The sequence below is a fragment of the Oncorhynchus nerka genome, linkage group LG11 (assembly GCF_034236695.1).
Source record: "Oncorhynchus nerka isolate Pitt River linkage group LG11, Oner_Uvic_2.0, whole genome shotgun sequence".
Classification (NCBI taxonomy): domain Eukaryota; kingdom Metazoa; phylum Chordata; class Actinopteri; order Salmoniformes; family Salmonidae; genus Oncorhynchus; species Oncorhynchus nerka.
Genome location: NC_088406.1, coordinates 7,209,279 through 7,224,599, shown reverse-complemented (window position 1 = coordinate 7,224,599; position 15,321 = coordinate 7,209,279). Strand labels below are relative to the sequence as shown.

At 45.3% G+C, this 15,321-nt stretch overlaps 1 protein-coding gene across 1 annotated transcript in view; it reads left to right on the top strand.

Annotated features, from left to right (window-relative positions):
• The window catches only part of LOC115120576 (1,4-alpha-glucan-branching enzyme-like), a 234,388-nt gene that overhangs the window by 110,206 nt on the left and 108,861 nt on the right, over window positions 1–15,321 (top strand). The window contains exons 5-6 of the mRNA XM_065024960.1: window positions 564–699; window positions 11,478–11,568. Of these exons, the coding sequence (XP_064881032.1) occupies window positions 564–699; window positions 11,478–11,568 (227 nt within the window). The remainder of the gene's footprint in view (window positions 1–563; window positions 700–11,477; window positions 11,569–15,321) is intronic.

The window sequence follows — 15,321 nt, the reverse complement described above, 5'->3', positions numbered from 1 at the left end:
CATCTGCTAACCATGTGTATGTGACCAATAACATCTGCTAACCATGTGACCAATAACATCTGCTAACCATGTGTATGTGACCAATAACATCTGCTAACCATGTGACCAATAACATCTGCTAACCATGTGTATGTGACCAATAACATCTGCTAACCATGTGTATGTGACCAATAACATCTGCTAACCATGTGACCAATAACATCTGCTAACAATGTGTATGAGACCAATAACATCTGCTAACTATGTGTATGAGACCAATAACATCTGCTATCCATGTGTATGTGACCAATAAATTGCCCTTGCGTCCATTAGCTCTATGTATTTTAATGGTTATATTTCCCCCTTCAGCTTTTTCCCAAAACAGTTGCGAGGTAGTAACTTTGTTATTGTTTAAAATTGCAGATTGCCCCTTTTTTAACTGAACAACTACATACGTTGTTGTTTGCTTGTCTGGTTGGAAAACCAGACTGATCGAAGCATGTTAACAAATCTAGTTTCCTCTGTTTATTTCAGTTTTTCACGTTTCAGCTGTTCCTCATGGCGTTTCTTCTCCTCCCCTCCAGCACATCCACCCTCGTCCCAAGAAGCCCCAGAGTTTACGGATCTACGAGTCCCACGTGGGCATCGCCTCACCTGACCCTAAAGTCGCCTCCTACACCAACTTCACAACCAATGTCCTGCCTCGAATAAAAGACTTGGGTAAGAGATTACATACCTGGGCAACAGATCAAATCAAATCAAATGTATTTATATAGCCCTTCGTACATCAGCTGATATCTCAGTGCTGTACAGAAACCCAGCCTAAAACCCCAAACAGCAAGCAATGCAGGTGTAGAAGCACGGTACCTAGGAAAAACTCCCTAGAAAGGCCAAAACCTAGGACAAACCTAGAGAGGAACCAGGCTATGTGGGGTGGCCAGTCCTCTTCTGGCTGTGCCGGGTGGAGATTATAACAGAACATGGCCAAGATGTTCAAATGTTCATAAATGACCAGCATGGTCGAATAATAATAAGGCAGAACAGTTGAAACTGGAGCAGCAGCACGGTCAGGTGGACTGGGGACAGCAAGGAGTCGTCATGTCAGGTAGTCCTGGGGCATGGTCCTAGGGCTCAGGTCCTCCGAGAGAGGGAGAGAAAGAAAGAGAGAAGGAGAGAATTAGAGAACACACTCTTAGATTCACACATGACACCGAATAGGACAGGAGAAGTACTCCAGATATAACAAACTGACCCTAGCCCCCCGACACATAAACTACTGCAGCATAAATACTGGAGGCTGAGACAGGAGGGGTCAGGAGACACTGTGGCCCCATCCGAGGACACCCCCGGACAGGGCCAAACAGGAGGGATATAACCCCACCCACTTTGCCAAAGCACAGCCCCCACACCACTAGAGGGATATCTTCAACCACCAACTTACCATCCTGAGACAAGGCTGAGTATAGCCCACAAAGATCTCTGCCACGGCACAACCCAAGGGGGGGCGCCAACCCAGACAGGATGACCACATCAGTGAATCAACCCACTCAGGTGACGCAACCCCTCCCAGGGACGGCATGAGAGAGCCCCAGTAAGTCAGTGACTCAGCCCCTGTAATAGGGTTAGAGGCAGAGAATCCCAGTGGAAAGAGGGGAACCGGCCAGGCAGAGACAGCAAGGGCGGTTCATTGCTCTAGAGCCTTTCCGTTCACCTTACCACTCCTGGGCCAGACTACACTCAATCATATGACCCACTGAAGAGATGAGTCTTCAGTAAAGACTTAAAGGTTGAGACCGAGTGTGCGTCTCTGACATGGGTAGGCAGACCGTTCCATAAAAATGGAGCTCTATAGGAGAAAGCCCTGACTCCAGCTGTTTGCTTAGAAATTCTAGGGACAATTAGGAGGCCTGCGTCTTGTGACCGTAGCGTACGTACGGCAGGACCAAATCAGAGAGATCGGTAGGAGCAAGCCCATGTAATGCTTTGTAGGTTAGCAGTAAAACCTTGAAATCAGCCCTTGATTTGACAGGAAGCCAATGTAGAGAGGCTAGCACTGGAGTAATATGATCACATTTTTTGGTTCAGTCAGGATTCTAGCAGCCGTATTTAGCACTAACTGAAGTTTATTTAGTGCTTTATCCGGGTAGCCGGAAAGTAGAGCATTGCAGTAGTTTAACCTAGAAGTGACAAAAGCATGGATACATTTTTCTGCATCATTTTTGGACAGAAAGTTCCTGATTTTTGCAATGTTACGTAGATGGAAAAAAGCTGTCCTTGAAATGGTCTTGATATGTTCTTCAAAAGAGAGATCAGGGTCCAGAGTAACGCCAAGGTCCACAGTTTTATTTGAGATGACTGTACAACCATTAAGATTAATTGTCAGATTCAACAGAAGATCTCCTTGTTTCTTGGGACCTAGAACAAGCATCTCTGTTTTGTCCGAGTTTAAAAGTAGAAAGTTTGCAGCCATCCACTTCCTTATGTCTGAAACACATGCTTCTAGCAAGGGCAATTTTGGGGCTTCACCATGTTTCATTGAAATGTACAGCTGTGTGTCATCCGCATAGCAGTGAAAGTTAACATTATGTTTTCGAATAACATCCCCAAGAGGTAAAATATATAGTGAAAACAATAGTGGTCCTAAAACGGAACCTTGAGGAACACCGAAATTTACAGTTGATTTGTCAGAGGACAAACCATTCACAGAGACAAACTGATATCTTTCCGATGGATAAGATCTAAACCAGGCCAGAACTTGTCCGTGTAGACCAATTTGGGTTTCCAATCTCTCCAAAAGAATGTGGTGATCGATTGTATCAAAAGCAGAACTAAGGTCTAGGAGCACGAGGACAGATGCAGAGCCTCGGTCCGATGCCATTAAAAAGTAATTTACCACCTTCACAAGTGCCGTCTCAGTGCTATGATCAGATCTACCTAGAACCAGGCAACATATCTCATCTATCTAGACCTGGGCAACAGATCAGATCTACCTAGAACTAGGCAACAGATCACAGAGCTATCTAGACCTGGGCAACAGATCACAGAGCTATCTAGACCTGGGCAACAGATCACAGAGCTATCTAGACCTGGGCAACAGATCACAGAGCTATCTAGACCTGGGCAACAGATCACAGAGCTATCTAGACCTAGGCCACAGATCAGAGCTATCTAGACCTGGGCCACAGATCACAGAGCTATCTAGACCTGAGCAACAGATTTTAGCGCTAGCTTAGTTTACTACAGGCACCTGAACCAAGGCTATAACCAAATAAGTAGAATAACTATTCCCTATAGCTACCCATCATCACAGAACCGTTGACTTCAATGGGAAACCCGTTCTAGCAATTATATTTCTATGGCTATAATACATGTTGTCTGTGTCCCAAATAGCAGACCATCCCATATATAGTGCACTATACTCTATCCCTATGGGCCCTGTTCAAAAAGAAGTACACTATATAGGGAATAGCATGTCATTTGGGATGCACATGTCCTGTCCGAACACATGCATTTCCTTCCCCTGCTTCCAGCCTTTAGCTACAGCAAATCGTTGAGCTGGTGTTTTGCTGTCTGCTACAGGTCTGATAAACACGAAAGTGCTAAAACATGGTTTCTCTTTCATCTAGTAGTGTGTAGGGCTGTAAAGGGGATGGTCAGTCCTGAACAGAGCAACATCTCCTCATTTGTCTTTCTACCATCCAAGAGACTGTTATAAAGTACACAGATGTAAGCTTTGAAAGACTTGTGTGTACACTCCTAACAAGACTAGACTTTGTTTAAAGTTTAGAAACTCAACAGATGAGGAAAGGGGAGGAGAGAAAAGGAATGGGTGGATGACGAGGGAGAGAAGCGAGGGTCGTAGAGCAGAGGGGGAGTGGAGAGGGTCGTAGAGCAGAGGGAGAGTGGAGAGGAGAGGGGAGTAGGGAAAGGGTGCATGACGAGGGAGAGAAGCGAGGGTCGTAGAGCAGAGGGGGAGTGGAGAGGGTCGTAGAGCAGAGGGAGAGTGGAGAGGAGAGGGGAGTAGGGAAAGGGTGCATGACGAGGGAGAGAAGCGAGGGTCGTAGAGCAGAGGGGGAGTGGAGAGGGGAGGGAAGGAGAGGGGAAAGGGGAGGGAAGGAGAGGAGAGGAGAGGAGAGGAGAGGGGAAAGGGGAGGGAAGGAGAGGAGAGGTCATTCTCTGTCATTATGCTCCTCCATCAGAGCAGCAGTGGTCCTTGACCCTGCCTGGTGACCTGCTGTGCTACTGTCTGTCTGTCCCAAACACGAGCCAGCGCTGTTCAAGGGCCTCTTCGGACCCAGCCGTGTGTGTGTGCGCACGTGGCAAGATGGCGCCGACAGACACGGTTTCCCTGCTTCTAGACAACTTTGCAGAATTATTATTATTTTTTAAATACGTTATTTGCTGAGAACATTTCTTGTATTATTCCCTACAACCAGAAATAACTTCTGGATATTAGATCGAAAATCAACATAACCTGGATTCTTTTGTTTGATCTTCCTGCTCTCTTTATCCCCGGGCTGCACCAAAATGCTGGAGAAGCGGTAGAAGGAGTAGGGCCCTAGTCAATGTCAGGAGGCATACCATCCACCGCTTCAGAGTATATTACTCACTAACGTTCAGTCCTGGACTAATAAGTAGACAAGCTCAGATCGAGGATCTCCTTCCAGAGAGAGATCAGGGTCTGTAACACACTGTTTTTTTTGGCTCTCTCTGGATATATATTCTCCCCATCCATTGGACAGGAGGAACGAGCATTTGTGATTAATAACTCATGGTGTGATTGTAGTAACAGGAACTTAAGACTCTTTGTTTTTCCCCATCTGGAATACCTCAACATCACATACCCGACTGCATTATCGTAGCTAGGAAATCTGAGAAAAACACAACTGGAAACCATCTCCAGTGCTACACGTGCAACACGGACGCTGGATCGTTGCTAACTCCTTTCCAGGACAGCTACAATGCCTTACCTCATCCTCCATTCCACCTATAGGAAGAAAGCTATAAAAGCTCCCATGGTAAGGACTGTTCAACATTGGTCTGACGAATAAGACTTTATGCTTCAAGATGGTTTTGATCACGCAAACTGAGAAATGTTCCCGGTCACATCTGAGAATAGTATCGATGTGTATATAGTGACTCAGTGACTGCATTCATTCCAAGAAGTGCATAGAGTATGTTGTTCCCACTGTGACGATTAGAACTTAAACCGTGGATAGATGGCAGCATTCGCGTCAAAATGAAGTGTGAAAAAACTAACATTTTGCATTGGCAAGGGGACTGGGAACACGACCTCCATAAGGCAATCAAAGAGGCAAAACAACAGTACAGGGACAAAGTGTAGTCACAATTCAACCGCTCATAAACATATGTGGCAATCACTGTTTTATAAAGGAAAAGCCAGCGGACAGTGATGCCTCGCTCCGGGATGAGCTAAACACCTTTGCATGCTTTGAGGAAAACAACATTGAGCCACCGACGTGGGCCCCTGTTGTTCATGAAGACTTTGTGCTCCCGTTCTGTGGCCGACGTGAGTACGACATTTTAAGTCTGCCGGCCCAGACGGCATCCCAAGCCGCGTCCTCAGAGCATGTGCAGACCAGCTGGCTGGAGTGTTTACGGACATATTCAAACTCTCCATATCCCAGTCTGTTGTCCACACTTGCTTCAAGATGTCCACCATTGTTCCTGTACCCAAGAAAGCGACGATAACTAAATTACTATCGCACAGTAGCAATTGACTTCTGTTATTATAAAAGTGCTTTGAGAGACTAGTCAAGGATCATATCACCTCCACCCTACCTGACACCCTAGACCCACTACAATTTGCTTACCGCCCCAATAGATCCACAGACGATGCATCTCCATCGCACTGCCCACTGCCCTATGTATGAATGCTGTTCATTGACTACAGCTCAGTCTTCGACACCAGAGTGCTCATCACTAAGCTCAGGGCCCTGGTTCTGAACCCCTCCTTGTGCAACTGGGTCCTGGACTTCCTGACGGGCCGACCCCAAGTAGTTAAGGTAAGGAACAACACTTCTGCCACACTGATCCTCAACACAGGGGTCCCACAAGGGTGCGTGGTCAGCTCCCACCTGTATACTCCCTGTTGACCCATGACTGCGTGCCCACGCACTTCTCCAATTCAATCAAGTTTGCTGACGACACAACAGTATTAGGCCTGATTACCAACAAATAAAGACGGCCTGCAGAAAGGAGGTGAGAGCCCTGGTAGTGTTGTGCCAGGAAAATAACCTCTCCCTCAACATCAACAAAACAAAGGAGCTGATCATGGACTACAGGAGACAGCAGCGAAAGCGCGCCCCATCCACACCGAGGGTGAAGTTCCTCGGCGTCACTGACAACCAGAAATGGTCCCTTCACACAGACAGCATGGTGAAGAAGGCACAACACAGCCTCTTCAATCTCAGGAAGAAGAAGAAGAAGTTCAGATTGGCCCAGTTAGACCCTCTTATCTATATATATATATTATATATATAATAGTATATATATATGATATTCCTGTCTCTGACATTGATTTTTCTGGATTACGTGTGTGTATTTTTTATTGCTAGGTATTACTGCACTGTTGGAACAAACAAAAAAAACTATCATCTTGCTGCACCTGCGATAACATCTGCAAATATCTGTACGAGATCAATAAAATGTGATTTGTGTGTATGGGAACCCTAGCCAGACTGTCAGTTTACTGCGGAACAAAGCCACCTCTGCAGTCAACATCCTGTTTGCAGTCTTCTGCCAGATCCATCCAGACACCTGAAGTGGCCATTACCACTGAACAGAAAAGGGGGATGGGAGGGGGGTTGCAGTGCTCAGACCAGTGTCCCAAACAACACCCTATTCCCTATTTTGTTCATTATGTTTGACCAGATTCCTATGTGCCCTGGTCAAAGGCTGTGCACTACAAAGGGAGAATGGGGTTCTGTTTGGGAAACAGGTCTGGACTCAGCTGGCTGTCTGTCTGCTTCCGTCTGATGTCCCTCTGAACCATTCATCACTATTAACACCAGTCTCTGGTTCCCCCTGTGTCCTGCGTACACACACACACACACACACACACACACACACACCTACCTGGATACATCAAATCACAGATCTACTAAAAATTCTGCTGGAGATTCTTGATCTGCTTTACTCAATGTTTTATTAGATATAAAATGAAACCCTGAATAGAGTCCTAGACTATTATAGTTTGTCTACTTGAGAACGTAGTGATTTTCACCACATTTACTTCGATTGTAATGTGATGGTTGCCTCTCTCGCTCTCTGTAGTACTACTGGGAGTGTTATTTAAAAACCAGTTGAATAAAGACGTGCCAAACTGAGCTCCTTCTCTGTGTCCCAGAGGTCCTACAGAATTTTAAAGGCTTCATCCCAACCGGCACTCTAGTCCCTAATATAGTGCATTAATCTCTGACCAGAGCCCATTGACAAGCCCATAGGGCTCCATGTAGGCAAGAAGGTGACATTTTTGGGACGCTACCTTACTGTAATTCTTCTGCATTTCAAGTAGGATCTGCGCTATTGACGGTATTAAAGGGGGCAGATATTGCCTCTGATATGAACGACGTCTCCTCCTCGGCTTACCGTTTCCTTGTCCTTTCCTTTTGGATTGGGAGGGGAAGCACACAGCAACCACGCACTCTTTCTGCCGATGCAAATCCACTCAAGTGCGTCCCAAATTGCAACCTATCCTCAATGTAGTGCACTACTTTTGATCATGACCAATGGAAGTAGTGGTTAAAAGAAGTGCACTACGTAGGGAATATGGTGTCATTTGGGGATGTAGTCGATCTGACGAAGAACCAACCTGCAGCAGTTCAAGGAATATGTACAGTACGATTCTCTTTTTTTACACGAGGAGAAATGTTACTGTCCTCGTTTCCAGAGACGGACATCTGTCTGTTCCACAGCTGCCTCACCGGTACCCCCCCACACACCCATCCCCTGCCTCAGCTCATTTCCAGAGAGAGAGAGAGAGAGAGACTGAAAAGGAAACTTCCTCTCACCCCTCCGTTCTGTCACACCTCGTCAGAAGCCAATGTTTTTCCTCTCGTCTGAAAGAATCCGAGACAAAGAGTTATTTATTTATATAGCTTTATCTCAAAACAACTATAACAAGCATAGAGCCTTCCTGTGGAGCAAGAGCCTACTGTTAAAAGGCCTGTCAGAGCTGCTCGAGTGAGGTTGGTGTTTCCCCATGGCCACAGCATGTCTGGAGCACCTGAGGTTGGTGTTTCCCCATGGTCACAGCTTGTCTGGAGGAAAGTGTCAACAACAAAGACCAGTGTCTCACATTTAATGAAATATTTGTGGGAGCGCGCACTTGTCAAGCCTCGTATTTGGAAAATAAACACGACGACGAGGGAAGCCGGCAGAAGTGACAATTGTTGTGCGTCCCAAATGCGATTCTACAGTGCACTGGATCATGGTCTAAAGTAGTGCACTAAATAGGGAATAGGATGCCATGTAGGATTCTGTCCATGTGCCCGAAGTTCCATTGGGTGATGAAATGTTGTAAATAAAGTTTTTATTTATACAGTTGATGTCGGAAGTTTACATACACTTAGGTTGGAGTCATTAAAACTAGTTTACATACACTTAGGTTGGAGTCATTAAAACTAGTTTACATACACTTAGGTTGGAGTCATTAAAACTAGTTTACATACACTTAGGTTGGAGTCATTAAAACTAGTTTACATACACTTAGGTTGGATTCATTAACACTAGTTTACATACACTTAGGTTGGAGTCATTAACACTAGTTTACATACACTCAGGTTGGAGTCATTAAAACTAGTTTACATACACTCAGGTTGGAGTCATTAAAACTAGTTTACATACACTCAGGTTGGAGTCATTAACTAGTTTACATACACTCAGGTTGGAGTCATTAAAACTAGTTTACATACACTTAGGTTGGAGTCATTAAAACTAGTTTACATACACTTAGGTTGGAGTCATTAAAACTAGTTTACATACACTTAGGTTGGATTCATTAACACTAGTTTACATACACTTAGGTTGGAGTCATTAACACTAGTTTACATACACTTAGGTTGGAGTCATTAAAACTAGTTTACATACACTTAGGTTGGAGTCATTAAAACTAGTTTACATACACTTAGGTTGGAGTCATTAAAACTAGTTTACATACACTTAGGTTGGAGTCATTAAAACTAGTTTACATACACTTAGGTTGGAGTCATTAAAACTAGTTTACATACACTTAGGTTGGAGTCATTAAAACTAGTTTACATACACTTAGGTTGGATTCATTAACACTAGTTTACATACACTTAGGTTGGAGTCATTAAAACTAGTTTACATACACTTAGGTTGGAGTCATTAAAACTAGTTTACATACACTTAGGTTGGAGTCATTAACACTAGTTTACATACACTTAGGTTGGAGTCATTAAAACTAGTTTACATACACTTAGGTTGGAGTCATTAAAACTAGTTTACATACACTTAGGTTGGAGTCATTAAAACTAGTTTACATACACTTAGGTTGGAGTCATTAACACTAGTTTACATGCACTTAGGTTGGAGTCATTAAAACTAGTTTACATACACTTAGGTTGGAGTCATTAAAACTAGTTTACATACACTTAGGTTGGAGTCATAAAAACTAGTTTACATACACTTAGGTTGGAGTCATTAAAACTAGTTTACATACACTTAGGTTGGAGTCATTAAAACTAGTTTACATACACTTAGGTTGGAGTCATTAAAACTAGTTTACATACACTTAGGTTGGAGTCATTAAAACCAGTTTACATACACTTAGGTTGGAGTCATTAAAACCAGTTTACATACACTTAGGTTGGAGTCATTAAAACTAGTTTACATACACTTAGGTTGGATTCATTAACACTAGTTTACATACACTTAGGTTGGAGTCATTAAAACTAGTTTACATACACTTAGGTTGGAGTCATTAAAACTAGTTTTTCAACCCCTCCGCAAATTTCTTGTTATCTTCTTGGTGACTGGGGGGCAGTATTGAGTAATTTGGATGAATAAGGTGCCCAGAGTAAAGTACCTGCTACTCAGCCATAAATGCTAGAATATGCATATCATTTGTATATGTGGATAGAAAGCACTCTGAAGTTTCTAAAACTGTTTGAACGATGTCTGTGAGTATAACAGAACTCATATGACAGGCGAAAACCTGAGAAAAAATCCAACCAGGAAGTGGGAAATTTGAGGTTTGTAGTTTTTCAACTCATTGCCATTCCAATATACAGTGTCTATGGGGTCATTTTAAAGAAGAAGTTACAGGTCTGTGAGAGGTCTGTGCAAATAAATTCATAAAAAATCCTACAATGTGATTTTCTGGATTTTTTTTCTCATTTTGTCTGTCATAGTTGAAGTCTAACTATGATGAAAATTACAGGCCTCATCTTTTTAAGTGGGAGAACTTTCACAATTGGTGGCTGACTAAATACTTTTTTGCCCCACTGTGTGTGTGTGTGTGTGTATATATATATATATATATATATATATATATATATATATTGCACGCACGTATGTATGTAATGTAATTAGAACGTTGGTGGTCTTAGTACAGAGCCTTGAGGAACACAAATTTACCTTAGATTTGTCTGAGAAATGTCCATTTTGGTCATCACTAATACCGTCAATAATAATTAATGCTGGAGAATAATTGTGTGTTTACCTCTGAATAAAACACTAGGTTTGCACACCTACAGATTCTAACAGACACCGTTCTCAGATCTAACATGAGACAGAACATTGTAGCCAATAAACAAATAAATACGAGTTAAATGTGTTTCCATCGCATTTTCAACTCTAAAATGTTTTTATGTTTATATAGTGAATGTACCCACTCTGGTCTTGGTATGTCTGCTCTAGCGTGCAGAGATTATTATGGACAAAGAGCGAGATTATTATGGACAAAGATTATTTTTTATTTGTCAAACGGCAGCCAATCAGCATCGGTCGTCATGTCACCAGAATATGACCCTCCATATCTATTGAATAGGAGCATCGAGATCGCTGTCCACATTTGCCACCCTGTGAAGTTCATCAATTATTTTATCTGCAGCCTAATAAACTGCACGTTCTCCTGAGTCATCATAGTGAGAGGACCACGCAACATATCCCTTAACTCCGTTTACTTTTCCATATGACGGTTTTTGTCATTATAATTACGCATTGAGGCGTTTCCTCCTCCATTTCTCACATTCATTTTAGCAACACAAAAAGATCACATGCTGTTTTATAGCGTAAAGTCTACTACCAAATTTGCTGTTTTACATCAGGCCTGTCGTGACGACGGATTTTTTTTTATTTTTATCCAACATGTACTTTACTCACCAAAAGAAAAAGATTGAAACCTGTTTTAATGTTTGTCACACACATTTGTTCAAATAATTTTCTCTGTTTTCTGTCTTTCATTAGATTTTTTTTTTTAAACCTAATAATTGGTTGATTTTTCTTTTCAGGGTACAACTGTATTCAGCTGATGGCTGTCATGGAGCATGCATACTATGCCAGCTTTGGTTATCAAGTCACAAGCTTCTTTGCTGCATCCAGGTACAACATTTATATTTTATTAACATACACAGCTCAAAAAAATAAAGGGAACACCTAAACAACACAATGTAACTCCAAGTCAATCACACTTCTGTGACATCAAACTGTCCACATTCATTCAGATCTAGGATGTGTTATTTTAGTGTTCCCTTTATTTTTTGGAGCAGTGTCGTTCTGAGTTTGTCACTACAGCAGAGCTAAGTGACATCATGTAGACTAGTTTGATATTTCATGTGTATACCAGGGGTCACCGGGCTGGTTTCCCAGACACAGCTTAAACCTTGGATGATAGTGAGGTGCTACACACACGCACACGCGCACACGCACACGCACAGTATTTTACAGCTAACCTTGTGGGGACACACAATTCAGTCCCATTCAAAATCCTATTTTCCCTAACCTTATTCCGTTCTCCTACCCTTACTCTAACCTTAAACCTAATCATATCTCCTAACCCTAGCTCTTAAACCTAATCCTAACTCCTAACCCTAGCTCTTAAACGTAATCCTAGCTCCTAACCCTAGCTCTTAAACCTGATCCTAGCTCGTAACACTAGCTCTTAAACCTAATCCTAGCTCCTAACCATAGCTCTTAAACCTAATCCTATCTCCTAACCCTAGCTCTTAAGCCTAATCCTAGCTCCTAACCCTAGCTCTTAAACCTAATCCTAGCTCCTAACCCTAGCTCTTAAACCTAATCCTAGCTCCTAACCCTAGCTCTTAAACCTAATCCTAGCTCCTAACCCTAGCTCTTAAACCTAATCCTAGCTCCTAACCCTAGCTCTTAAACCTAATCCTAGCTCCTAACCCTAGCTCTTAAACCTAATCCTAGCTCCTAACCCTAGCTCTTAAACCTAATCCTAGCTCCTAACCCTAGCTCTTAAACCTAATCCTAGCTCCTAACCCTAGCTCTTAAACCTAATCCTAGCTCCTAACCCTAGCTCTTAAACCTAATCCTAGCTCCTAACCCTAGCTCTTAAACCTGATCCTAGCTCGTAACACTAGCTCTTAAATCTAATCCTAGCTCCTAACCATAGCTCTTAAACCTAATCCTAGCTCCTAACCCTAGCTCTTAAACCTAATCCTAGCTCCTAACCCTAGCTCTTAAACCTAATCCTAGCTCCTAACCCTAGCTCTTAAACCTAATCCTAGCTCCTAACCCTAGCTCTTAAACCTAATCCTAGCTCCTAACCCTAGCTCTTAAACCTAATCCTAGCTCCTAATCCTAGCTCGTAACCCTAGCTCTTAAACCTAATCCTAGCTCGTAACCCTAGCTCTTAAACCTAATCCTAGCTCCTAACCCTAGCTCTTAAATCTAATCCTAGCTCCTAACCCTAGCTCTTAAACCTAATCCTAGCTCCTAACCCTAGCTCTTAAACCTAATCCTAGCTCCTAACCCTAGCTCTTAAACCTAATCCTAGCTCCTAACCCTAGCTCTTAAACCTAATCCTGGCTCCTAACCCTTTAAAGTCATTCTAACACTAATTCTAACCTTAACCCTAAACCCTCTAGACAAAGACCTCGTGGGGACTAACAACATGTCTTCAGAGGAACTTCAGATGAATAGTTACACACACACACACACACACACACACACACACACACACACACCATTTGTTCATAACAACAAAACAGTGAGGCACACACACACACACACACCATTTGTTCATAACAACAAAACAGTGAGGCACACACACACACACACACACACACACACCTTACCTATCCTTCTGTCCTCCTCTCCTTGGAGGAGCATATAGGCCCTGTAGTGTCATGCATACAAAGTCATTCCACCCATGATTGATTCTCCGTAGTCATTTGAAATCCCAGTCTGTGTTCCTGAACACAAGCTGAGGCACGGCCAGGCTAGATCGGGCTGTGTTCCTGAACCCAAGCAGAGGCACAGCCAGGCCAGATCGGGCTGTGTTCCTGAACACAAGCCGAGGCACGGCCAGGCTAGATCGGGCTGTGTTCCTGAACCCAAGCAGAGGCACAGCCAGGCCAGATCGGGCTGTGTTCCTGAACCCAAGCAGAGGCACAGCCAGGCCAGATCGGGCTGTGTTCCTGAACCCAAGCCGAGGCACAGCCAGGCCAGATCGGGCTGTGTTCCTGAACCCAAGCTGAGGCACGGCCAGGCCAGATCGGGCTGTGTTCCTGAACCCAAGCAGAGGCACGGCCAGGCCAGATCGGGCTGTGTTCCTGAACCCAAGCCGAGGCACGGCCAGGCCAGATCGGGCTGTGTTCCTGAACCCAAGCCGAGGCACGGCCAGGCCAGATCGGGCTGTGTTCCTGAACCCAAGCCGAGGCACGGCCAGGCCAGATCGGGCTGTGTTCCTGAACCCAAGCAGAGGCACGGCCAGGCCAGATCGGGCTGTGTTCCTGAACACAAGCCGAGGCACGGCCAGGCCAGATCGGGCTGTGTTCCTGAACCCAAGCAGAGGCACGGCCAGGCCAGATCGGGCTGTGTTCCTGAACCTGCCGAGGCACGGCCAGGCCAGATCGGGCTGTGTTCCTGAACCCAAGCCCGGCACGGCCAGGCCAGATCGGGCTGTGTTCCTGAACCCAAGCAGAGGCACGGCCAGGCCAGATCGGGCTGTGTTCCTGAACCCAAGCAGAGGCACGGCCAGGCCAGATCGGGCTGTGTTCCTGAACACAAGCCGAGGCACGGCCAGGCTAGATCGGGCTGTGGTCCTGAACCCAAGCAGAGGCACGGCTAGGCCAGATCGGGCTGTGTTCCTGAACCCAAGCCGAGGCACGGCCAGGCCAGATCGGGCTGTGTTCCTGAACCCAAGCAGAGGCACGGCCAGGCCAGATCGGGCTGTGTTCCTGAACCCAAGCAGAGGCACGGCCAGGCCAGATCGGGCTGTGTTCCTGAACCCAAGCAGAGGCACGGCCAGGCCAGATCGGGCTGTGTTCCTGAACCCAAGCAGAGGCACGGCCAGGCCAGATCGGGCTGTGTTCCTGAACCCAAGCAGAGGCACGGCCAGGCCAGATCGGGCTGTGTTCCTGAACACAAGCCGAGGCACGGCCAGGCCAGATCGGGCTGTGTTCCTGAACCCAAGCAGAGGCACGGCCAGGCCAGATCGGGCTGTGTTCCTGAACACAAGCCGAGGCACAGCCAGGCCAGATCGGGCTGTGTTCCTGAACCCAAGCAGAGGCACAGCCAGGTCAGATCGGGCTGTGTTCCTGAACCCAAGCCGAGGCACAGCCAGGCCAGATCGGGCTGTGTTCCAGAACACAAGCCGAGCAACGGCCAGGCCAGATCGGGCTGTGTTCCCGAACCCAAGCCGAGCAACGGCCAGGCCAGATCGGGCTGTGTTCCCGAACCCAAGCCGAGGCACGGCCAGGCCAGATCGGGCTGTGTTCCCGAACCCAAGCCGAGGCACGGCCAGGCCAGATCGGGCTGTGTTCCCGAACCCAACCGAGGCACGGCCAGGCCAGATCGGATTTTGTTCCTGAACCCAAGCCGAGGGCCATATCGGGCTGTGTTCCTGAACCCAAGCCGAGGCCCGGCCAGGACAGATCGGAATGTGTTCCTGAACCCAAACCGAGGCACGGCCAGGCCAAATCAGTCTGGTTTCCTGGCAGCATCAGCAGGGTAATGTGTAATTACATTGTTGCAAAGTTTGCTATGGAACTGAAACAATACCCTGAGTCGGTATTCATGTCATAAGAAGGAATTCCCCTCTACCACGCCCACAAATTGGGGAAAACAAACATTCATTCCCATTGACACCCCCCCATTGTAAAGGAG